This window comes from Lissotriton vulgaris, chromosome 4_1, assembly GCF_964263255.1.
Source record: "Lissotriton vulgaris chromosome 4_1, aLisVul1.2, whole genome shotgun sequence".
Lineage (NCBI taxonomy): Eukaryota > Metazoa > Chordata > Amphibia > Caudata > Salamandridae > Lissotriton > Lissotriton vulgaris.
The window spans coordinates 1,745,725,817-1,745,752,916 of record NC_141691.1 but is presented as its reverse complement, the minus strand read 5'-3'; the positions used below and the strand labels follow the sequence as shown (position 1 = coordinate 1,745,752,916).

General features: G+C 43.0%; 1 protein-coding gene across 1 annotated transcript in view; it reads right to left on the bottom strand.

The window, feature by feature from the left end:
- VPS13B (vacuolar protein sorting 13 homolog B) overlaps positions 1 to 27,100 on the bottom strand; it is a 2,999,480-nt gene that overhangs the window by 2,832,902 nt on the left and 139,478 nt on the right. The window contains exons 5-6 of the mRNA XM_086966051.1: positions 7,963 to 8,130; positions 6,941 to 7,122 (exon numbers count right to left, since the gene is read on the bottom strand). Coding sequence (XP_086822177.1) covers positions 6,941 to 7,122; positions 7,963 to 8,130 — 350 coding nt within the window. The remainder of the gene's footprint in view (positions 1 to 6,940; positions 7,123 to 7,962; positions 8,131 to 27,100) is intronic.

The window sequence follows — 27,100 nt, the reverse complement described above, 5'->3', positions numbered from 1 at the left end:
ATAACAATGAGCCATTTCTCAAATTGTGACACCAGCAATGTTATATATGCCATCTCTTGTCCCTGGAACCTAATCTATATAGGTCAGACCACTCAAAAGATCAGAATTCGGATCTGCCAACAACGGAGCCGTCTGAGTTGTCAAACACCGAACGCACCACTAGTTGAGCACTTCACGGACCAAGGACACAAAGAGGATGACCTAAAATGGCAAATCATCAATGTAATCCAACTACCACCGTGTAGCACAGACATCACTACCATCCTCAACAAAGAAGAACTGAAATGGATCCAATGAACTAATAGCCTACACACTGGACTTAACAGAACGGTGGAATGGGCCACTGATCTAATCTGTGAACCGCTCCAATAATTTTGTCAGCCTTCTGGCCTACTCTCCCTCAGTTTGTATTGCTTTAGACCAATGTAATATTGACACTGACAATGTAATATATGACCCTGTAATAGGATGAATGAGTTCCCTTTATTATCCTATATATGTCACTTATTTATAATTCGGAATGTGATTTTCCTATATTTGGTCAGATGTCGGTATATTCATGGATTTGCTCAGTATGGATACGCTGATTTTTCCATTACGGGTTACCACATGCCTTTCCAATATAGCGGACAATGTCAATCTTAGTATATGTTACTCTCTCACACTATCTCTTTTCAAATGGGAGTTTGATACTATGCTCAGGTAGTGGCTCTTCGATTATTTACTTTCTCCCCCTTTTATGTCAAATCGGTACTGCCATAAACATTATGCCTTTCTCATAGATCTCCCATTTTTTACCGTATATTACCATACACTGCATGTCCGTTCTTAATTGACCTCGGCCTTCAAATTAATTTAATACTTCTTTTTCATTTTCCCTGGTTCATATCTATCTGCTTGATTATACCACACTTTTATAACCTGCACGTACATTCACGCATTGCCCATCATGGCACCCCTTTCTTCTCCCTGGTTTCTGCTTTCTGATCCCACATACTAGTACTTCCAGGCGCCCCATCATGCATGCACATGGCTGAAAGTTGCGCTGCCTTTATCTTGGACGTTCTGAGTCACTGCACTTTACCTTTCGATCGTCGTTGGACTGCAGCCACCGTTATAGCTGGTCTCCTCTGTTTCCTGTGTACCTCACGGTAAGCCGTACTCACGATCCTCCACTCTCACACGCATGTTGGTTCTAAATTCCGTTTTCCCTCATCTTCCTCTATTATACTTTATTCTTGCAGCTCGATCACGGCAATTCTCCCGCCTCCGAGCGCCATTGCCAGACGCCCTGTACTCTTTCTACCAGTAAGTCACTCTAACACCTTGAGGGAGCTTTTTAGCTACTTGTAAGCTATCTCACTTAGTTTACTATTTCTCCTTTTTCCTCAAACTGTTACTGCACCTTAAGCAATTAGGCCCCATTCAGTGGGGTGTTAACCTAAGGTTCTATTGCTCTGGAATACCCTAAGGGACGTGTCCCTTGCCTTCCGACAGGCTAGCACACCTCTATGGTTGATAACCTCACCTCACTTCGAGAGCAGTGTTCATACTGTTTTTTTCCACATTTTATTTCCACCTTTTGCTCACTTATCGGCTTAACTGCTTGCCGAACCTTGATCTTGACCTGGTCTCACTCATTACTCGCGGTACCCGAATTCCCATGCATGTACTGCCCATTACATCTTGTTTGTTTTGTAGATTTTTTTTATTCAGGGTGTCCTACAGAGTGGCCAGCAGCTCACTTGCATCTCACCTACCCTGGCATTAACATGCACCACACATTAGTGTTTTGCATTACCGGCCGTATTGTGTCACCTATCTAACCTCTTCCTTTCTTTTTCCTTCTTATTGTTTCTCTTGCTTTGCTGTCTTGTTTACCCCTTCTTGCCTCCCCCATACCTTTTTCTCTCTTTTGCCCCACCCCTCCACTCCTCTCACACTCCTTGCCTAATACAGGCTATCTCTCAGGCATATACTCGTGTATTCTGATGATGATCCCCCTTACCCAGTTGGGATCGAAACTTTGTCGACTGATACCATCTTGACTCTAAACTGGCTCATTTAGATTGATGTGGAGCAAAAGATGTCTTTCTTACTGTGACTGTTTTGAATAAGCATTTACTTATGAAGTGAGTAAATGTGTAAATGCCGGAGGTTTGGAAATCTGTTGACCTCCAACCTTTTACCCACACCTTATTATGTACATATTTATGCTTTATGATTTTTTGTTTAATAAATACATTGTATCTCCATTTGGAGAATTTCGACAAAGGTCTTAATATGGTTCTGTGCACCATTGTTCTTTAATCGTTTTGGAGGGACCTTTGTCTCTTAATTAAGGCTCCCCATTTTCCGTTTCTACTGATTTTTACAGATAAATACAGACAGAAAACCATTTATGTTCTTGTCTGTATTAATGTTTAAATGTGGATAAAAACGTAAATTGGGTGCTTTTTGAGAGATTCTAAATACACTTTGCCATGACTGCCAGGCTAACAACTGTGTGGATTGATAGGTAGGGAGTAAAAAAAAAAGGAATTTTTGTAAAGAGGCTTAAACAGCAGTAGATATGCACAAGGCTGATACTGAAATGTGCATATAGGTGCATGGATTTATCTTCTGCAGGTGTTCTTATTACTGAAACCTGGCAGGCATTCAAGCATGTCTGCATATTTATTGGTTAAATAAATGCGGGAATATACCAGTTGCAGCTTTACTTTTTTCACAAAACCCATAGTAAATTAGTATAAATTCAGATAAAGTTGACAAAAAATAAATATGGATAAATACAGACGGAAATGTCAAAAAATGTAATACCATAAAACCGGGAGCCCTACTTATAATATATTGAGATGGAAAGTGCTATTTTTCTCCACATTCCAGAAAAACCAAAGGTACGCCAGATGTAAGATTGATAGTTCTTTGTTTTAGGGCTCTTTCCAATTTCCCTCTTAATCATGACATTGTAGGAGGTCATTGGATGCTCAGCCTCTGTGAGACAAAAAAAAAAATCGACAGATGGGGGATGGAATTAAGATGGACAATAGAAAAAAATGCCGAGAACCATAAGTGAGAAGAAGGGGTGAGTCGCGGAGGTGAAGAAATGCCGCCAACGAGTCTGTAGTCTTCTGCAGCTCCAGGGCCAGACTCAGAACCAAAACCGGCCCCGGCAAAGTGTTTGGCCAGCCCCCCTGGGGGGAGGTTGGGGGTGCGACTGAGCTCATTGCCGGGGCCGATTTTGCAGCTATGCTGCATAAAAACTGTGACAAAAACGGCCCCCAGGGGCCCAAAACCGACCTCCACCCTTGTGGCGCACCGGGGGATTGCCCAGTGCCCGCAACGGCCAGTCCGGCACTGTGCAGCTCCCACTATGAATTTAGGTGCTGTCACAAGTCAAAAAGCAGCTGCAAGTGTGATGGGGAAAACAAATTTGCACCATTCCTCCCCAGTGTGGCAGAGGTGCCAAACTGTAATTTTTCAGGATGTCCACCATACTACAAACCACACTTAGTGTCTACACAGCTCTTCAGAAAAAATCTTCATAAATCACGGTCTGCTCAGATTTATCACCAGACACAGGTGATGGGGGCAGATGTTGTCGTTTTTATGCCATGCGCTTGTATGGGCAAAGTGACATGCTCTTCTGTGGAAAGTGTGTCCAATTGCCCTATTGTGTAAATGGTTCTGGTGGACCACTGATGTGGTAGAATTTGTCAGGCTTGAAAAGATGTATACATGCAGGGGAATGCTGCAGAAACAGGGAGAGAATCCAATGTTTGGCAAAGGTCTCCTGATGAAGTGAAGGTCAGCAGATAGATTCATTGGATGAACAAAGTGTAACTAAAAGAGACTGTGAGTCTTTGTGTACATTCATACTAACTTCGTCTTTGGGGAAATGTGATATTTTAAATTGCATTGCTTCTTGCTACAAAGTACATAACGTATTAAAATGAAACTACAGTGTGATGTTTTAGGATTCTGCAGTGCAAGCAAAAGGAGTTGTAAAAATGTAAAGTATTGAAGTGTGAAGTAAGCAGAAGATAAACTAGAATGTTTTTAAGCATAAATTTAAGTTCTTTTCAACAATCCTTAAAATGTTTACCTTTCTCTTGCTAACAATGGCCTAATATTGGGAAGCCCTTGGTGCAACAGGGGAAGTAGGTGGAGCGCTTCAAGAAAGAAAACACGATTTGAAGAGTGCAAAGAAAACTACTCGCCAGCTCAAGAATACAATTAATATTGGTTATGCAGAGCTCCCAAGATGTACTGGTTGTCTTTATCGGATTATCCTCCTTGCTCAAAGACCAGGAGATGTATACGTCAGAGCATGTCCACTGTCAGTAACACCATGCAGACACCCCACACCATTATTTGCCACAACATAGGGTGAACCACTCCACCTCCAGTGGCAGAGCTAAGCGCAGAGATGCAAGACCTGACGACACATGCAAATAATAACACTTCAGTAAACCAGGATATCTACTGTAAAATAGTGAACATTTAGGATTATGGAATTCTTTCACTGTATCTCAAGAGCCTATATAAGCTATACAAAGGGGAAAATATTGCACCCCCGCCCCCAGCCACTGGTTATTTTCGAGCATAATGTGTAGTTTTCAGAATTAACTGGTACTGCACACATTTTCACTAATCTGCATCAGAAGAAAAAGCCGAATTGCAAGGGTTCGAATGAAAATAGCTTGACTAATCACTCACTTCACACTTGCCTACTCACGAATATTATGCTCCCAAGGAGAAGCATGCTACTTGCCCACAAAGCTCTTCAGTGCCTTGTCAGAGATAGTACGCGCTACATAAAATATCAATTGAGGTTTCAGTAGTTAATGTCTTGAGCTAACAAAGACTTCCAGTAATGCATCTGGAACTTGTCCTGGATGAGACAAATACGAGACGGCACTTTCCTTTACTGAGTTCCTAGAAGAGGTTCATTCTGAATGTGACACTTGACCTGGAAGTACTTGAGACAACACGTGTTTCACAGAAGGAACTGTGGTGTTTCCAATCGAGAACAATGGTCAGGAAAGCTAACCATGGCAGTCTAAGTTTGCTGTCATTTTTGAGGCATCTATGTCACATTCTTGTCAATATGAAAAAGCAGGAGCCACAGAAAAGTAGCTGCAAAAAAGGTTATCTATGACTGTTAAAAGAACTGGTTAGAGGGAATATTGTGTGCCATAAAATAAGGTGAGAAAAATCATATTTAAAGTCCAGAAAAATGTGTCAGCTCTACACGTTATTTTTGTAGTGTTAACACTCTGTTTGTGTTCTGAGAATCAGGAAATGTAGATCAGGTTGCAAAATAGCGCCCTGAAAGGTAGCGTGTTTAAGAAAACTTTATATCGACCAGTTCAGAAAAAGAGAAATATTGCCAAACGAAACATTTTAGCTGATTTTCCGAAATTTTTGTAGGAGGTCCAAAAGACTTCCCAAAGGACAAGTCGATCGCCAGTGAAAGTTTGTAAAGAAGTACATTTGCAATGCGAAAGAATGACAATCGGAGGAGCCGCCACAAATTGCATGCAGGTCTATTTATATTTGCTCGGTCCAATAATGGACATCTCCGGGACTGCCAGTCCCGTGGAACAGCTGTAGGTCTTTCTTTAAAGCTGGAGATTATCCAAGTCAACCAAGATAAAAATAAAGTGAGTGGGAGGCGTTTCCATGCTTAACTGGAGAGAAGAACTTTGAAGTGGGAATGTAAGTTGAGAATGCAGTTACTGCCTACATTCATAGTGCCCACTGAGAAGCCTGGCTGCTTTTCTGGACCACAGGACACATATGAATGACAGAAGCTGACGGATCACCAACCGGACGCACCGTAAATTGCCACAAACATTGAAAGTGGCATTTTTGGTGACCAGTGACGATAAAACTTGGTTTACTCAACCACAGGATGCTGCACTGTGCACTCATGTCTTTAACTCTTATCTGGAGGTATGCTTTCTTACAAAGGGGATAAGTAAAAGTAAGACCTCAAAACTAAACTGAATGGCTTTATGATCTTCTGAAGGATTTCACTTCCAGCACTGTTCCCACCTTCTGCGATCTACCTGGAGAGGTACAGTGGTCACAGTTCCTTGTGGTTCTTCCAAGACAACTACCTTTTAGCTGGCAATGCTCACTGACCTATCTGCTATGAAGCACACATCCCCAAAGATCGTAAAATATGTGTGTGAACAATAACCAAACGTCTAACGGGGCAAATAAGCAGTATACCACAATGTATAGTTACTGCCAATTTTATTAGGAAGTGCGTAATAATATGCTATTCTAGATCAAGCATAATAGTGCCTCAAAATTCTGCATTGTGTGTCACTGCTGGTAAAATATAGGCATGTATTTTGAGATTAGCACCTAATACGGCCTGCTAGGGTCTTGTTTCCACATATTGGTTTGAATTTGAACAGATTTCACAACTGTTCTAAACAAAAAGCACCTGCTTGTGAATTGCATCTGATATTCCGTCACCAATAATCCCCAAATCGGCCGTTGTGCAACAAGACAATCTATGGAGTCTGAAATGTGTGCGTGTGTTTTAAAAATAATAATAATACATTCACACATAGCCATACACAGTTTTTGGTACTGTTTATATCAATACACAATTCCTTATAAAAAAAAGTTTTTTTCCCAAAGTTGGGGAAGAGCCAACAACTACTCCAAACTGCTAATAAGAACACTGTAAAAAGCAAACCCCTCACGTAACTTCAAGACTGCAAGCCTGGCGCCACTTCAAGAACAAGCAAAAGTAGCCCCTTTCAGATGCATATTTTAGGCCACAGTTCTGCCTTCTGCTGTGAACGTATTCTATACAACAAATAAGCGAGCCCAGTTCTGCCCGAATGAATGTTTAATTTAGTTAAGTTCTCGAGATGCCCAAGTGCGTGAATCTAAAAGACAATAGGATGGCACCTACTTTAATAACGGATGGCATCTTGGAATTCAGGTTGTCGTATGTGAAGTGCAGGCGGGTCCTGAAGGAGCACTTGTACAGCAGCGGATCCTGGTAAAACTCGATTTTCCCACTGGCGTTTCTCTTGTCCAGGCACACGGTGCAGTCAGAGAAGTTGACCACCTTCCTCAGCACCAGATCCGTGGCTGAAAGAGAAAGCAGCCCTGTGGTTTACACTGCAGCCTGCAGATGCCACACGCCTGGCGACTTGGGATGGCACAGTATGGCAGATCTCAGAATTGTTTACGCTTTAGATTTATCTATGTGTTAGATTGCAAGGGAGCACTTGAAAATATATAATATCAGATCACACAAAATGGGGTTGACATTTGAAAAATAGTACCTCTGATATTTCCCAAGCGCTTGCTTCTTAGCTTATCAGAAAGATACTTTATGTAGAAGCTACTGGATTGTTTTTCATCAGAGAAATGTTAAATCAAATATCTATGCATATTTTCTCAATACTTTGTGCACATTTCTTCTTTTTTTGTGTTTTATGTTCATACCTTATATGGTTTCTGTGCCGAAACTAATTCACAGAGTTTGGGACACTTTATAAAAAGGTAGGACATTCTCAGTTCTCATCCATGAATTTTATAACTATTACTGACCCCAACTACACTCTTATTGGACCAAAGGAGCTCTAACAACCCGATGACTTTAGGGGAAACACCAGACATGTTCAGAAATTCAGCTCTGCATGCGACGTTTGCACGCAGAAGTCATATATTTTATTTTTACCCTCCTTTTAAGAATGTAGGGAAAAGAACTGAAGTCTATAGATGTCTTGAGCCTTTACTTGCTACGGTGCATCAATTCTGAATTATGCGCAGGCTTCGCATTCAGAATCCTCTGTTAGGGGGGTTAGGCACCAAGGGAGGCATAAGAACATGCACAAGTATTCTAACGATACACTGTCACCCCAAAATACGCAAGTTTACTTCAAGGAAATATTATAGCTTTGAAAAGGTCTGTAAAGTACTCACCCGAAATATCCATGAAAGCTCGATCCCAAAATTCATCCACTGTGTAGCACTCTGCGCAGGTGATATTGACGGACAAAACAATATCATCTTCTACGTACTTCAGAATGAGATTGTTGACAACAATGTTCACATTATTAACAACACGTCTTATTAGACTCTGCACATAACCTGCGGAAAAACAGAACAAATATGGCAATGATCACCTTTCTTGAGTTTCCATTTTACCAGGGCAGCAAGCAAATATCATGTTGAAAGCCAGGGGCTTCTGACTAGAAGTTCCATAAGTGTTACTTACATGGTCTACAAAATACATAAACAAAACATGACCTACTTTCTACACGAGTCCCAAGGGGAATGAGGAAACGGTTCAGTCTGAGCACCTATCTTCTCGCCTCACAGACAGACATGTGGCAAGACATCTCCGGACGGCTAGCACCTAGAAAAATAGATTATGGGTCCACCTATACCACTTTCTGTTATTAGTCCTACATAAAATTAAATGTGTAAAAAAGTAATATGTAATATGCGAGGTGAAAGTATGTGTCTTAATAGATTCGGCACGCTTTTTTGTGCTCCATTAGGCAAGATGAATCTAGTTATAGAACTCAAGAGTACTTAAAGGGAAATTATGGGTTGCAGGGAAATCACCCCTACACCTTCATCCCCTATACTGTTTTTTCATTTTAAAGCCGAATGCAGAATAGGTTTTCAAAGCTGTCGTTTTTCCAAGGATTCTTGTTGATGCTGGTGTATACCTTAAGCAATATCAATATGTGACAAAGGTAGCCACTTCTCTCCTTGTCATTACAAACACAGTTTCCATTCCTAGGCTTTTGTGTGGCAGCCTTATGCATTATGGGTGTTGAGATCTTAGTTCCTTCCATGTAACTAATCAGACTGACACACGCGATAGCAAGGATTTGTAGGTGAAAAGTTTAGGACTGGAAGCAGAATCCATGGTGACATGGAGAGAGATGCTCGCACTTCGTGTGTCACACAAAGCTCAGCGTGCACGACCCTGGCTACAGTAGCAGCATGCGTCCACCTGCCACAGTCGTCAAATGCAGGAGATCTTCTCAGAATTTAAACAAAGCCAGACCATTTTAGGTAGAAGCAATCAGGGGCAATCTAGGCTTTTTCTGCTGCACAAGAACCCAAAAGATATACGATTTCCCTCCATAATTCATACAGCAAAATCCAAATTGTCCAAGTATTTGTTAGTGAACATCTGTAGCCCATGCCTAGTGAAGGGAATCGAAGTGATACCTGTGTCTATCTGCCTCTAGTCTACATTCTTCAATCATAATAAGGACAGGAACCCCATCCCCGTTCTATAGATTAATGGCCATGAGGGAGGAAGGAGGCTTTGATCTGTGCTTGTTGATGTGCTTTAGGCTGTCGAGCCAGAACGGTAACAACTTTCAGAACAATTCTATCCCATGCATACCGAAGCATGGCTTGGAGAGTACTCGAGGAGTTCTAAGGGTCTTTCAAGTCGGGAATTGTGTCTCTAATCCCTTTGTGAAACCTGTGGATTTTTAGAAACTATGCTAACCTGTGTATATAACATGGATGTTAACACTTGATGGCCTGAATTCTGTATAGAAAAGGAACAGCCATGCACTGGTTTAAATTCATAATGTTACAAAATTGAAAGTTTCAGTGCGGGATAAGAAAGGTTGTGCTAGAATGGTAAAGGATGCAAATCACAGAAGGTCCCTGGAATAGTTTGGGCAGAGGGGTTTGAACTGTAGTGTCTTCGAACATATAAGTACATAATTCTGTCGCTCAAGTATGTTTTATAAGTCCCTATGTTAGAGAGAGGGAGGAAGGGAGATAGTTTTTTTTTTCAAGTCTCCTTGAACAGTGGAGGAGATGACTGGAATTATCTAGTGACAGTAGAGGTGAAAATCTGGACTACTAATTTTGAAAACCTACATTTCATGGGCGGTCAGGGTGTAGTACTAATAAAAGCTGAATCGAAGCCCCATAAATGGGATGCTGTTCTCGAGGAGAGCCCACATTCTGCCAGGCCTAAGGGAACTGCTTTGCAAAGGTCCTCTGTATTTGTCAAAAAGATTCACACCATACCAACGGCCTCTTTGGTCATCCAACCCCTTTCTGGTTGGAATTCCTCATTTCAGAAAAAGAAAAGTGGGGCGGTAGCTCTTTCACTTATCTGGCCGCCAGGACTCTCCGTTCAGCTCCGAGCTTCCAGGGACATTCTGGCCTTCAAGAGACTTAAGACCTGGCTCTTTGGTTCTTCCTTCTAGTACCTCTGTTAGTTAGGGATCAGACTTGCTACTTAGCATCGGGACACTCTATCGAGTAGCTGTTGCGCTTTACTAATCTTTACATAATAATAAATAATAATGATCCACAGGAGCATGGAGGATGTGAAATCCCATGTGAGGTAGACTGACATCCTGGACATTTCATTGGCAACACCAGCGAACTTTTGAAGTTCAAACTGTGAAAGCTTCTGAGAGGTGTCCAAGAGTGGATCAAATGAGGCTGAGAGAATGTTCGGATCCTCACTGAAGTGGGCACGGGGACCTCTACAAAGATACATTTTATTTGTGGTGCACTAAGAATCATCCACAGGGAATGGCCAGGAAAGCCAATCTATGGGATATTTAGTCTGAAGTTTCAAGGCCAGTAGCCCAGGGGAAAAGGGGTTCTAGGTCCAAGGTCAAATGTGCCTCCACAAACAGAGTCCTGAATAAGGTCTCTGAGAAACTCTTCTAGCTCCAGATAGTACAATTATAACATTGATATAATTTAAAATAATATCAATTTAGCTGCATTTGGCATACAGAAACACATCAAACACAAGGAGATGATGGACGGAGTGCTGAAACTTTTAAGACACTCACCCCCAGTCACAGATCTGGGGTGAATCCATCATCGTTCTTTAGCTCACTTCACCACCTCAGTTCAGATCCAGCTATATGCAAATCAGTCTTGACCCTGTGCCTCATGGGAACAGTCCAGCCCGAACTGCCAAGCCATTTCTTCCCTGAACCGGAAACAAGCATCCTGGGACCGGTTTCAGGGTAACACCCCTCATCAGCCAGGCATTATTTGCTGGGATAATGTTCAAAGAATTCTATATATCTTGTCTACTACCTTTTAGATGGGAATACTAGAAATCCATGGCTCCCCACTGGCTAAGCTGTGGTTTGGACAGTAACTTCGAGCAGAAAAATGATCTTTCCTAAAAAAAACATGCCTACCAGAAATTATGTGGCTATGGGCTGATGTGCTCTGGGGAAAGTCTGGCAGATACAGTCTACAGATTAGCTTTCTCAATGTACAACATATATTTAATCCCCAATAGGAAACTGTTCACCAATAAAAGACCAAATCAATATTAATTAATGTGTCACATGTTCTACTCTGACGATCGTTTCCCTCCTTTGTGTGCGGCCCACATACTGTGAGAATTATTGTCCACCTCAGCCCAGCATTTCATCAGTACAGAAACTGTGTAGACATTTGTGGTAGAAACCAACAAAGCTTAATTGTGAATCTACTTACAATACAACTATCTACATCAAACACAATTGGATCTTTGAACTGAAAGGTGCACTATCATTAATATTAGAATAATTTAAGGAAAATAGCCGCACACACTGATGGTAGAGAAAGAAAGGTGAACTCATGTTTACAAAGCTTTACTCTCCAGAGCAAAACCGTATGTCCAGAAGATTAAATACTTTATTAAAAACTCTTTTTAAATTTCATCATGGCTTGAAGTTCATTAAAAAGAGCACAGCGCTCCTTGCAATGCACCAGGGGACAGCAGAGTAAACTCTTCTTACAGTAGCCAACCCTACTGACCGTGCTTTAAAATTAAATTGAGAAATGCAGGGTTCTCGCTATCACAACAGATGTTTGCAATCTTAAAGTATAGGTACTCTGCCATTAAAAGTATGGCACCCCTGCTTAGAAGTGATGGTACTCTCACTTTCATACTAAAGACGTGCAGGTACCCCATACCTTAAAGTGCCTGCCCATTTATAAGACAGCATGCTGGACATGTAAGGACTGCATTAGGTTTTCAAAGAAAACAAAGCTGGATTCCTATTTAATCCCAGTAATAAATAAATACTGTCATCTCGGCAAAGGAGGAAAGAAATCGCATGCTAGAATTTCTATACATGGAAAGCATTACCAGTTATTAGCTGGGCCAACTGTTACATGTGGCAAAGGAAACAGCGCGGCTCTGCACATCAAGAAACGAACTGCCGTTAAAGGAACACTTACTGAAGTGTTATCCAGAAGTACCTGCTGTGCATTTCGGTTACAATTCATAGTCAGCCCGCAGCTCACACAGCTCCACCAGGGAAAATATTACATTTCAATACCATATATTACACAGCACAAGAAAAACATTACATGAGTTTAATGTTACAATATTAGTCACTTCAAAGAGGTGAGTACGTTGCACAAAACTAAATTTAGCAGTGGGCAAGGAAATGGAAACTCACTATCCCTCGCAGCTTGACTCAAAGATGTGCATTTTTACTGGCACATCTTTGCAGGCTGGACCCATTTGTTTTTACTAGTTCAATGCAAAACACTGCCACTTCAACACACTGTAGTTAAATCCTGTTTTTAAAATTCCACTTGCCAGGATTTGTATTCCATTAGCCGTGGGAAAGCTGTTTAGGGTTTTCCCCAATTCTGTCTTACTATAAATTAAATCACTCCCCTACCGCAAGGAGCTCAAGTTGGAACTCTCTGAACCTTCAATCCATCCATCTGTCTAAACACAAGGAGGGATTTGGGACTGATTCATCCAATGTCAATGCTTTCCCCTTTGGAACGTCTTCCTCCTTAACGTCAAAGAATCCTTTGAGAATACAGGATTATCAAACCCTCCTGCTCACACCTCGGGCCTGAGATCCTTGTCTTAATTTAGATCAGCAGCTTTAGTACCTGTAGTGTAGACCATAGACTTTTGTAGACTTATAGTGTGTTCTAGACCTACAAGGTAAGTGCTTTGCAAGAAGGACAGAGTACAAAACAAGCTAATTGCAATGTTCAATTAAGAAATAGGATGTCAAGTCTGGAAGGGACTGATGTAAAAAAAAAATTACAATAATGAACAATTATTAGTAAGAATAATATAAGGATATGAATTTTCTTACAATGTGAGAGGATGGGTAGAGAAAACTAAAGGAACCGGCTGACTAGGAATCATGGAAAATGTACAGTGTATATTGATAGGGCAAACAAGAGCTCAGAGAAGAATATCATGTAGCTCAAAGTAATAAATCACCATTGGTTACAAAAAACTCCTCACAACAGATACAGTTGAGATTCTTCGGTGGAGGTTTTCCTGCAGACAGTGGAAACGGTGGGTGTTTTTAAGTTCGTTTTTTTAATGGTGTCATATATAGAGTTCATCCTAACAGAAGGAGGGATGAAGTTCTGTAATTTCACAGCCTGAAACCGACTGGTTTAGAACTCTTGTTTTTTTAAGAATGGTGTATCCAGACACACAGAATCAGTTCTTCAGAGTGAGCACAAGCCTTCTGAGATGACTGTTTGCCACATAAGTAAGCTTGCCATGCCTTCCGCTAATGCCTTATGTACTCAAGATTGAATATGCTTGTTGCCTCAATGGAGAACCAATTTAGAGTAGTCAGTATAGGGGTAATATGATCTGATCTTGCCAGAAACTAACACAGTAGTTGCTCGTTGGGGGGATTACTCTTATTCCTATTATTTTTTATTATTATTATTTTTTTTTTTAAATGTTCTTATATAGCGCTCGACTACCCGGAGGCATCTCGGCGCTTGCCTTGGGAACCCGTCCTGGCTTTTCCCTGTGAGATAGCCCCTAACAGACATCCCCAAGGTGAAAGCCAGGCATCCCGCCGCGGGGGGCCGTTGTGGAGATTAAGCAAGCTTAATGCCCAGAATGGCAGAGTGTGAACCCATGATTAGGTCAGGCACCGAAGCGAGAATTATCGAGTCCGTGGACATTTGAGCTCCAGACCCTGCCGCGTCGGGAATTGAACCCTGGTCCCGGGTCTGACCTCTGCTTCAGGGTCTGCCTGCTCTAAGCGGTGAGCCACACTTCTCCACAATCCTTTATGTATCCATAAAGTGCTCTGAAATTAATAATGAATAGAGAAATCCACTGCGAGAGAGAAAAATGTAGGAGACCGAAGGAGGGTATGGCAAACCGCTTTGGGAGCCCTTCACAGCAACCAGCAATTTCCTCTGGGGACTCCATCCCCCAGCTGTCTATGCACCAGGAGGCGCCAAGGCATTGTCCCTGTACCAGGAGGTGCATAAAGGAGGCTCCGGGATCCCGCAGTGCAGGAGCCCTTCACAGCAACCGATTCAGAAAAGGGGGTGGTGATGAACAGAGTGTCTGAATTAAGCAGACCACTCTTACCCAGTCCAAAGATCAGTGCTTGATCCATCACCGTTTTTTAGCTCACTGCACCATCCCAGCTCAGAACTTGGCTATATGCAAATTAGTCTGACCCTGGCCCAGTGCATCATGGGAACATGGCAGACCAAACTACCACGCCAATTCTTATACTGGAAAGGAAACAAGCTTCCAGGGACCGGTGTCTGGCATTTCAGCCGTCTTCGACCCGGCTTGCTTGAATCCTGATGGTGCAATGAGCAAGGGACTCACATCTGAGTATACCCTTCCACGCTTATGGTGGACAAAAATGATTCAGAAAAGGGGGTGGTGATGAACAGTGTCTGAATTAAGCAGACCACTCTTACCCAGTCCAAAGATCAGGGCTTGATCCATCACGTTTTTTAACTCACTGCACCATCCCAGCTCAGAACTTGGCTATATGCAAATTAGTCTGACCCTGGCCCAGTGCATCATGGAAACAAGGCAGACAAAACTACCAAGCCAATTCTTATACTGGGAAGGAAACAAGCTTCCGGGGACCGGTTTCTGGCATTTCAGCCGTCTTCGGCCCGGCTTGCTTGAATCCTGATGATGCAATGAGCAAGGGACTCACATCTGAGTATACCCTTCCACGCTTATGGTGGACAAAAATTATTCAGAAAAGGGGGTGGTGATGAACAGAGTGTCCGAATTAAGCAGACCACTCTTACCCAGTCCAAAGATCAGGGCTTGATCCATCACCGTTTTTTAGCTCACTGCACCATCCCAGCTCAGAACTTGGCTATATGCAAATTAGTCTGACCCTGGCCCAGTCCATTATGGGAACAGGGCAGACCAAACTACCAAGCCAATTCTTATACTGGGAAGGAAACAAGCTTCCGGGAACCGGTTTCTGTCATTTCAGCCGTCTTCGGCCCGGCTTGCTTGAATCCTGATGGTGCAATGAGCAAGGGACTCACATCTGAGTATACCCTTCCACGCTTATGGTGGACAAAAATGATTCAGAAAAGGGGGTGGTGATGAACAGAGTGTCTGAATTAAGCAGACCACTCTTACCCAGTCCAAAGATCAGGGCTTGATCCATCACCGTTTTTTAGCTCACTGCACCATCCCAGCTCAGAACTTGGCTATATGCAAATTAGTCTGACCCTGGCCCAGTGCATCATGGGAACAGGGCAGACCAAACTACCAAGCCAATTCTTATACTGGGAAGGAAACAAGCTTCCGGGGACCTGTTTCTGGCATTTCAGCCGTCTTCGGCCCGCCTTGCTTGAATCCTGATGGTGCAATGAGCAAGGGACTCACATCTGAGTATACCCTTCCACGCTTATGGTGGACAAAAATGATTCAGAAAAGGGGGTGGTGATGAACAGAGTGTCTGAATTAAGCAGACCACTCTTACCCAGTCCAAAGATCAGGGCTTGATCCATCACAGTTTTTTAGCTCACTGCACCATCCCAGCTCAGAACTTGGCTATATGCAAGTTAGTCTGACCCTGGCCCAGTGCATCATGGGAACAGGGCAGACCAAACTAACAAGCCAATTCTTATACTGGGAAGGAAACAAGCTACCGGGGACCGGTTTCTGGCATTTCAGCTGTCTTCGGCCCGGCTTGCTTGAATCCTGATGGTGCAATGAGCAAGGGACTCACATCTGAGTATACCCTTCCACGCTTATGGTGGACAAATATGATTCAGCAACCAGCACTTTCCTCTGGGGACTCCATCCCCTAGCTGTCTCTGCGACAGGAGGCGCCAACACATTATACTTGTGCCAGGAGGTGCACAAAGGCGGCTCCCGCAGTGGGGGAGCCCTACAGCAACCAGCACTTTCCTCTGGGGGCCTCAATCCCCAGCTGCCTCTGCGCCAGGAGGAACAAATGCATCATCCCTGCGCCAGGAGACACAGAAAGGTGGCTCCAGGCTCTCCCAGCGCGGGACTCGCGCTGGTAGGCCCGTCTGCACCCATCAGAGCCCGGAGGATGCCGGCTGGGCCACCCCTCTGAGGCCTGCCTGTGGAGACTCTTCAACTTGATCTGATAAGCCATTGCAGGATCCAAGGATAGTGCCACTACACCTTGACAGCATACATATTATTGCTGTTGAGACTACACAGCTGTCCTTTAATCTACTGTGGCTTGTGCAAGCCTTGTTCAACTTTGGTTCCTGCTAAACTTTTCCTGTTTGTACTTGGTTGCCAATTTCATCAGTAGCTAGCGGAAGGGCAGAACGTGCCCAATAGACGTTAAGGAGTCTTTATTTACCCTAACGTGCTATTCGTAAATTCAATAATGGGGAAATCAAAACTGTGCTGGGAAAAAACAAATGCTACCCTCGGAATCCACAACTTTTCAAGCAATAGGTGTGGTGGCAACAGAAATTGAACTAACCGCAAGGCGTTTATCGTTTACCCCGGATCTAGACTTACCCTTGACCAATCATGATGCATCATGCACATCACCAGTCTTGGCTCTTAAGCTCCAGCCTAGGACTCCTGCAATGGCATGTGAAACATCCAACGCTGACTTGCATTTGGAGGCCGCTCTTTCGGGCCCGTCAAAAAAGGGAAAACCAAACCTGCAGGGAGAGTGAGGACTAAACGCAATAAGTGTTTAACAGAGCCTTCAACTAATGGTGACTTTGGTGAGGGAGGGTCAGGTGGCTGTTCACCAGCAGTCATAGAGCAGCCAGCTTGGGTGACAACCTGGTGGTGGATCTACAGGTCTAAGTAAGGGCTATTGTTAAGGATGAACTCAACATTCTGAAGCTTTCATCCATGGTTGAGACCTCGGCAGGCAAGACAAAAACATTCTTAAGGGGGGCCAAGTCTGCAAATCACCAGGTATAGCAAGTTGCTCTTCCCAATACTAGGCTGGAACCCACACCTACAAACAATCTGACCCCATTATATCCTCATACCAGACCAATCAGGAGGTTGTAAATAAAAGCATGAATAATTCAGCAAAGCTGAAAGCAAGTGACAGCACGCATCGTCAAGGGCCTAGTCATGGGGTGGAAGCTGAAAATAAACGTAGGGCCTACCCGGTAATGCCAGCAGCATATGATAACTTGACCCAACAGGGGACCAGTCATAGGGCTGATGAGGGGTCTGTCTCACGAGCAGAAGCCAGTGAAGAGAGGCCAGCCTTGCCATGTATCATTTTTCCCCGGCCTCAATCCCATATGCCATTATTTTAACTGGAGTACCCGAGCTGAAAAGGGGCAAAGGGAATCACACTTTGAAATGAAGTACAAATGTATATTTTGGCTGGCCAAGTAGCAGCAATTTTCTTACAAAGATGTAGGCAAAATCCTTCTAACATGCAGGATTGGATGGGTGGGTTGGAGACCGAAAGATGTGCCAGGGGATTGCATTGTCATCAACTTCAGAAACCCATTGGTTGTACAAGCTCTCCTAGTCCGGAACCACACAGATAGGAGGGGGACATAAGGACTTTTCTGCTGGGTCATTTTTACCCCTTAGGGTTTGACCCACAATACAGAAAGTGGGGAGGCCATGGGGTGGGGATGTGGAATCAGAACAACCACCACACTATTTTGGGCTAGGATCAATGCAGTACTTCATTTTTCAATCTACCACTATCAAATAGGTTTGCGACTCTAGAGTCAGTATATTGACTCGATCCTGCAGAAGGAGCCCTTACAGAGCCTCCCTCAATGGGGGGGGGGGTTCTCTCAGTGGAATGAGAGTCATAGGCAGGAAGGGGAACAGGCGAAGGTGTGTGCTGATTTAGTATGAGGAGTTGAAAGGGACCGCTAGCACAGGGCTTCTATTAGCCAACCCTTACCTGATCCACCTCATGAGTTATGTTATGTTATTTTAATTTATAGCGCGCACGGATACTCACGAGTGTCCCGGCGCAATACCAACAAAAGGGGAAAAGTGTCTGTTTAAACAAAGAGATGTGTTTTCAAATGTTCCAGGCAGCAGCCGCCTTCCTTGTCAATAAGTTACCACCAGGCCCCTGGTATTTGAATCGAGGAACCAGCGCCAAGCGGAGGGACGTGGAGCGCAGATGTCTAGATGGAACATAAAAGAAAAAAGTTTTTTGTAGATATAGTGGTCCAAGCCCATGCAGCGCTCTGTGATCCACAACCAATGATTTGGACGTAACCCGTTGCGCAACGGGAAGCCAATGCAGGCACTTAATTGCCAACTCTAGGTGACTTCAAAATCCCCTTCCCTCAGATCTGACCATTGTGCTACTAGCAAGTGTTCAAGGCGATGGGGGTGGAGACGACCAGTACTCTTCAAGAAGAACATGGCATACTAACAACATGAAATCTGCATGTTCCAGGAAACCTGGGCTAGGGTGGACACGCCTAGACTAGGCTTTGCGTCATTTAGCTTAGCAGCCACTTTTGGGGGTAGGGGAAGGATCTCAGGGGAACTTTGAACCTGGGTTGGTGTGCATTTGGGTTGTGAAGCCAAACTGATAGAGACATCTTCATGTGATGGCCTTTGCATTTTTCTGACCTTTCCTACAAAGGACAGAGTTGCTCTGATAAATGTCTATTCCCGACTGGTTGGCTATAGTTAAGAGTCAACAACTCTTGATCAGTTGACCGCCTTTCTGCTCACCATTCCCAATAATTTCCTGGTGATTTTAATTGCCAGTTCGAGCCCCTGGACGGTCTGAATGCAGGGAACCCCGGTGATGAGGATTTACACTGGGCCATTCCAGAGCCCACTATTTTGCAAACTAGGGCGTGGACCCCATTGGCGCTTCAGATGAACACCCTCACATTGAATCATTCATTAAGGGCATATAATGGTCGCACAAAATCTGGCTCACCGGGGAATCACACCTTTAATAGAATAGGACATGCCTCTATTTTAGATTATATTCTGGTAGATAAAAAATCATGGCATAGGGTGATACATTTTAAGATTATGCCCCGTTATGATAGTGACCATAATGCTCTTATTTTAGAGGTGATCCTGCATTCTGTCAAGAGCACATCTCAATCAAAAGCTCCACCCAACTCCAGATTAATATTGACTAATCGTAGGAGGAAAATTTGATGGGGGGCAATCTAACAATGTCAAGAAAAGCTGTCCTCTCTATATCAAACTATCATTCCATTGGTTATGGTCACGAATCAATCTATTTTGACCGACGGTATCTCTATCTCCCTCTCTAAAATCTTTGATAACCATCAAGCCCTAATATCTTCTATGGCTAATATTTTTCATCCCAATAGAAGAACAAGGGAAAATATAAGATCAAAACACCCCCGGTATAGCAACAGCTACCGTCTAGCCAAGCCAGCTCTCATCTTTGCTATAAAACGTAAAGATAGGCTGCTAATAAGATAACAAGCATTGGCAAAGCCAATAGGTCTCACCAATGGTTTGTAGCCACGCTGCACAGCGTCCACAATGCTGTGTAGCATAGCTAAAGTAAAATGTTTTAAACTTTGCATGGCTGCCAGCCTCAATGTGTAGGCACCATGCATGTTCGTCGACAAAATGTCATGTACACTTTATGTTTTTAAGATACTGATCCAAGTAAGATCGGTAATCACAAATAAAATGTGCAAAAGCGTTTTTCAATACTTTTTGAAGGAATCAAGGAAATAGAACCATCAGGGAGAGCAAGGGGTGAAGCAACTCGGGGAGGGCAGGGGAACACAGCAGCAACACGGGGAATGCCAAAGGGACACCAAAACAACAGGAGGATGGCAGAGATGTAAAAGCAAGATGGGGACGGCGGGGCACACACCAAAAGCAACAAGGGGATGGCAGGGGCGGCACTGAAGCAACATGGTGAAGGGCTGGGTGCACGGATGCCACAAAGGTAAAGAGTGTTAACAATAGTCCCTAAATAAAACCAAGCTTTTATTGTGGATACTATTGATCAGGTACACCTGCATGGCTCTGCTACCCCAAGATAAAGCTGCTCCTAATGTAAACTGTTCGAGCAGCCTACATACGTTTTCAGATAGCTTCCATTTGTATTTATAGTCATAGAATTGCTAAATTGTATTTTTGGACGATGCCTGCATAAGCCGTCTGGTGCCAGTTTCCTTATTGTTTCAATGAAGTGGCGTCTTTCCAGTGTATACGCATCACCATTAGATATGTGTAACATCAGCGTCTGAGAAACATTAACAAAAATAAATATTTCTGCACCGCCTACTAATAACTATTTTCTTTAAGTCCCGTGTGGATATTCTAAGGTATCTTATTTATGTTTTTGATGCAAACTAGAATAAAAAAAATTAAAAATAGAAAACAGGCCAAAAGTTCGCACCACTCCAAAACAAAATAAAGTATGACCTTTATTTGTATGTGTACTCACTGAACCGTCCAGCATAGTGCCCTGAAGCTGTGTAGCGCCCGTTAATATTTAAGAGGAAATGCAAAAGCAACAAACCGGATGGTCACGTCTCCTCGGATCGCATTAAAAGCCCTATGGCCAGCACCATTCTAGGGACCCGATTCGGTCCATTCTAGAGCGCCAGTAACAGACTGCAGCCTCCGTGGCACTTCGGGGACTGGCCCACTTCATACCTTGATGCTCCCTTGAATGGTTACAGAGGGCTTGAGCTCAAACCTATATCTGGGAAAACATAATGTGGGGGTGATGTGAGCCCTAAGTAGAGCTGATGGGGTAAGCTGATCAGACATGTCTCAAAACACGCATTCCGCAGCCCACTCGTCTACAGGCACAGAGGCCGGACAAGCTCTGGTTTCAACAGATTCAAAGCTCCTGCATGGAAATAAAGTTTCCATTCTACAAACGACCCTGCGTCTTACCTCCTTCTTTCCACCCACAGCACTTCTAAAGCTACTAAAACACAAGTGCAGGGCGGGCTCAAAACCCCGCAACGCTGAAGAAGTAAAAACTAAATGGTAACCTGACCCACGAGGAATGAAGCTGCCACCCTGCGTGTCGCTGCTCACTCTCGAGCGCAAAACGCCATGGGAGTGAACATTAAAAAAGAGGTGGGACATGCGGCTGACTTTAGCCATTTGCGTGCTTTTATTATTAAAAGACACACGCAAAAGCCAATCCTATGTGTGGGAGGAGTCAGACCCACACGGAGTAAACACAAGAAGCCTCGCAGAGCAGTGCATGCAGGCTGGCTCAGGCTCGACCTAACAAGGGCAGCCTTCAAAAGCATCACTGACAAGGAAAAAAGAAGATGGGAATGTGATCAGTGGGACACCCTGAGAAGCGCCCTAAGTAACAATGAGGTGAGGACCTTCTGGAATGTGGAATATACGGGCTTCTAAGAAGGTAAACTGGTTATAGAACCCAATATAGGGGTGGAAGCAAGGCCCACTTTGAATCTCTATATCTAAGGGTAGAGTCCTCTCCAAGTCGGGTTCAGAGCGAAGATGTCTACAATAGACCACATTTTTAGACTACAACTTTTACATTGGAAAACAGTGTGCATAGAGGGTGGCAGTCCCTATTTGATATTTGTGGACTTAAAATCTACATTTTACCTGGTGCTGAGGGACAAACTGTGGGCTATTTTATTGGACTTGGGGGCCACAGTCTATCTTTGCCATCAGCTGAAACGACTGCTTAAAGGCAATTTTGCTCAAATCAGGTACGGCAAAAATTGTGAACTTACCGCCCCCATACCTGTAGACAGAGGAGTACGCCAAGGCTGCGTCCTGGCCCGACCTTTTTCTGCCTTTTCATTAATGGCCTAGTTGAAGCTTTGATTGCAGTGAAGGATATTGATGCACCCAAGTTGGCGAACCATAAAGTACCTGCCATGATGTTCGCCGACGACACCCTGTTGCTCTCGAATTCGCCCATGTGAATCCAGAGGGCCCTAGACAACTTTTATTTTTTTTTAAATATAGGGGACTGGATATTAATTTGCAGAAAACCAAATACATGGTATACAATGCAGGCAATAACACTCTGCCAAATCCTCGTTTAGATGGGAAACCCCTTGAGTGGGTGTCTGTTTTTAATATCTTGGAATAATGATCACAAAAAAAATGGACAGGGGTGCTCAATTTAAGAAAGCAAGCTTAAAGCTGGCCTAGACAACTAGGGATCTGGCAAAAGTATACAGAAGTTGTAGCCATATGTCTGTTGGTCCGGTGGTGGAAATTTATAGAGCTCAAGCAAGGGGTGATGCCCTGTATGGAGCTGAAATTTGGGGTCACCGTCCACCTGGCTATATAGCAAAAATTGAGAAATCCTTGGCCAGGCAACTAGTGGGCTTTCCCCCAAGCTCCCTGCTTACACCGCTTCGTATGGACCTTGGGATTAGACCAATTGCAGACGAAGCCGCTCTAAGAACTCTTTTATTCTGGCGAAGACTGTGGAGGAAGTACCCCAGAATTGGCGGCATACAGGGAGGAGCTGAGTAATGTGTTGAGCTTACATGGTGCGAGCAAATTATCATAGTGGACTTTCATCAAGAACACTTTTGGGGCCATGGGAAGGAGCAATTTGTGGAATGAGGAAGAAGAAACCTGTTCGATAATATCTAGGAAGGACCTGACAGTGAGCTACATGGAGCATAAACAGGCCCGGTTACAGGAGAGCTCTAGGTCTGGCCCACTGACTACAGTGTTTCTAGAAATCAAAGATCAGTACAGACTAGAGCCTGCCCTGGATGATATCCAGCCAGCTCTTGCCAAGAAGTTATAGCTGCAGGTTAGGTGATGGGGTACTCCTGCTGCGTGCTTTTACAAAGAAATGGGCGGGTCCATCCAATTTGGGGTGCCCAGCCTGCAGCAATGCACCGAAGACTGAATATCATGTAATATTTTTCTACTAAGGGTACAAGAAGGCGAGACACCGATGTCTATTACAGTTATGCAGAAATCTGGGATCTAAGCACTGTACTGAGGTTTTTAGGATAGTGAAATATGACACCCACATGCCCATTGTGTTTTCAATATCACGTTTTTTATTTTCTATGTGGTCTGTCTGTAGAGCTAAAGACAGCCTATAGGTTCTGCCTGACCATTCTATCATATTTTATTAACTGTGCCTGGTATATTTTTAACAAGTATGAAAGTATTTTAAGACTTTTAAATTAATATTTTTTAATTGATTTATGTTGTATACTTCTTTTTTTGTACCTTCTCATCTGCATATCCTTTTTAATGTAATTACGTGATGGCTGTGATGTGAGTAATATGAACCCTGGTTTCTGGAAACTTACTAGGGCTTCAATACTGCTCAATGATTGCACACACACTTTAATGGATCTTATACCCATAGGACAATTTTAGGACCTTGGAGGGTAGCATGCTGCATAATAGACTGTTTTATGTAATACCAATCCAATGCACACATACTTAGAGCAATGATAGTTTTTATTTTTAGAAAAAAAAATTGTATTGAATAAAATGTATTGTATTTTTATCTGTGCTTTTATGGTCATATTTGCCGAAATCAAGATTTTTTGATAATGATGATGACAGTTTTCACCAGTCTTCTGAAAAACTTCAAGACCCACATCAACCAGATAGGCAATGGTTAAGAAATGCACAGACAGTAAGTTTCTTCTAGCGCCTGTTTCTTGTATTTCGGGGAAGGGAAGGGGGAGTAGAACAGGCTTCATGTTGGTTTGAGACTACAGGTTAGGGCCTACTAGCACAACTGAAACCTTTTCTTTAAGTAGTTAGGAGAGCCATCAAATATACTATGAGCTATTGAAATAGACTTAAAATCACACTTGCCGTTTACAGGCAGCCAATAAAGACTGCAAAGGAAATGGCTTAAACATGTTGATATTCTGTTTAGTCGCCAAGTATCCTGAAGAAAGTAAACAATTATAATACCTGTATTCTTCTATTATCATAATTTGAACTATTTAGCAATAGTGTAAGATTTTATATCCTTACCATTTTTTATTTTCCAATCATGTACCCATTTTTACACCTTCTCTTAAGTTTTTTCGATAATTATTTATGATGAAAAAAGAATACGTTTCTATATTGTATACTTTATTTCTAGTGAAGGAAAGAACACATACAGATGCATTGAAGTGTGTGAGCGCTTGTACGATACAAAATTGTGCTTATACAAACTTTATTCTTTTGCTAACTTCTGTTGCCTGACATGGTATTCCATTGCACATTTTCAGCTGATCTGCTGCATTTGAGCCATTGTGTTTTCCACGGAAGCAGCTACCTTCTTAAAAAATCGATATTAATTCAACCTGAACTCACAGCCACTGCATGTCGAGTAGTTATGCTACACTCTCCTTTCATAGGTAGCTTGTGTACTTTGATCAAAATGTGTATCAGATTTGCACAGGAGCGGCCCGTGCAGGTAAGAGTGGTGAGCCGGGTTGGGCGGAGATTCGACAGACGACCACGAGGGAAAATTAAATAATTAATTTTCCCTCATCATCGTCTGTTGAAATCACCTCCTCCCACCTGGCCCCAATGCCTCAGCGCTCTTAACTGGACTCGCCGCGGCTGGATTTCCATGATGGTCTCATTTTTGCGTGAAGTGGTGCTTACTGATGTAGCATTTCCAAAAACGTTTCATCTCCAACTCCACCCAATACAATTCAGCAAATTTGCGCAGCACTGACAACACAGCTGTGCTGTGACTTTCAAATCGTCTAAAAACACAAGGGTGGAATTAACTATCAGACAGAATACGTTTTTAGGAGATAATTTTAGTTCATCGTTGGTGAAACATTATCCTAAGCAGGTGTGTGGCCCAGGTTGGGGTCCTGGGGCGCAGGTCCCAAGACAAAGTGTAAGCAGTCCATATTCTACACAATCACTGGGATGAGAGGTCAGGAGCTCATTTCCTATCTCTCTGACCTCGGAAAAGACCGGTGATGCAGCTGGAGGACAGCGCAAGGGTACTGGGCTGATGTGGGAAATTTAACCTGACAGCTACAATCACGTTTGTTATATTTAAGGAACAAATGCTTCCCGTTAAACACAGAATCTGCCTGAAAGTTACACAAAAAGAATCAAAACCAGTAGGCTGACTAAACAGACTAAAACAGCTCTCCGTATAACTACATTAGTTGGCCAGGGTGTAATGCTTGATGCACTGAAGGGGAAAGGAGAGCTTTATTAACTGCCGGGTAATACAAATCAAATGTTTTTGTTGAAAATTCAAAGATGCTGCAAACCATGGAACTTGATCAGCTACACACAAGATTCTTTACACAATTTCAGGATGATTTCTTCTTGAGCACTGCCTTCACCTGCCAGCTCCTCCTTTCACCCTCTCAAATAGCTGTGCTTCTGGAGTTCGGAGATGAGCCACGCCCTGAGCATATACGCCCTTAATGGAATCAGGTGGCCAAGAATGTGCTTTCACTGTTTGCCCATAACAAGAAAGGAAGGCTCAAAACCATAAATATGAGACATGATTTACTCGGGCTCGCTCTGCATCAGAGGCCTAGCACTGGTTCACCTGAAGGGTGAGCAGCAATATCTGCAGATGGACTGGGTGCATTAGTCATGAATATTACAACTCTAGAAAACCAGGCTGAGGCAAGTACAATGAAATACCAGGGCCCCAGTCTAGAGCGCTTTGCTTAAGCAGGGTAATCCACAAATGGTAGTTCAACTACTGCAGTCACAAGATGCAAGACAGATTTAGTCTTTTTGGGCTCATATATAATACAAAAAAAACAGTAGCAATGATGGTCACAACAACATTTCCAAATGTATATGAGGAGTAGCTTCTAGAAGTTTTTGATGTTTTTTTTTCAGTGATGAAATGCGGTTTTGCTACAATTCCATAATGTGCCACACTACTTTAAATCAGTGGAATCGTATGAATGTGTATTAGTACAGCTATCACCACCTCTATCCATTTTCTGCAGAACTTCAAATGACGGTCAAATTGTAAAGTAAATTTACTCCCTGACAATTTATTCTAGCAATTTTCAATACCACCATATTCATATCACTACGGCACACAACTCAAGCACCCATTGCAAAGCTCAAGCCAAATAGGCTTGAAAACAATCGCTTAACACATTTTTTTAATCCTCAGAGTAGTGAGGCCATTTCATTTCTTCAATATCCAGTCCATAGCTAATGCTATAGGACCACTTGGGAATGTTTCAGAAGACCCCAACTCCTTGTAAACAATAGCGAAGAGAAAAGGGGGAATTACTGGAAAAGCACAGGATTGGCAATGACCACGTGAGTCCAAAAACACACAAGGGACCCCCAGAAAAATATTTTCACAGGTCCAGGGGGAAAAAAAGAGAACATCATTCAATACAAGAGGTCCCACTAGCCTATGTTTGTCTGTGCCCTTATAATGACCATATGTTAGACCTGGTATCTTTTGGCTTGGTTTTCCCTGCCTGTTTGCCTCGGACTTCCTGTTGTTGACTGTATGCTGCATTTTGTTTTTGCTAGTGTTAGGACTCTGGGCACTTTACCACTGATTACCAGTGCTAAAATGCAAGTGCTCCCTATCTAAAATATACTGATATTTGGTTTCTCCAAAATTGGTCTACTTGATTTACTAATAAGACCTTAGTACACATGTCATGTTACATAACTGATAGATACCGTTTTGGACACGCCATATGTGTCTTTCTTTATATACATTTACGGCTACCCTTTGGTCTGTTTTAGTCCCAAGGAAGACCCGCCATGATGTATAGTGAATAACACTTGAACACCGGATCGAAACTTCGACATTACGTTATGGCCTAAGTCAGCTATTCTTGGAATAGGTAAAGAAGATATAAGGATACACTGAACAAAACATTTTTGGGATATTTTGATTAAATGTGA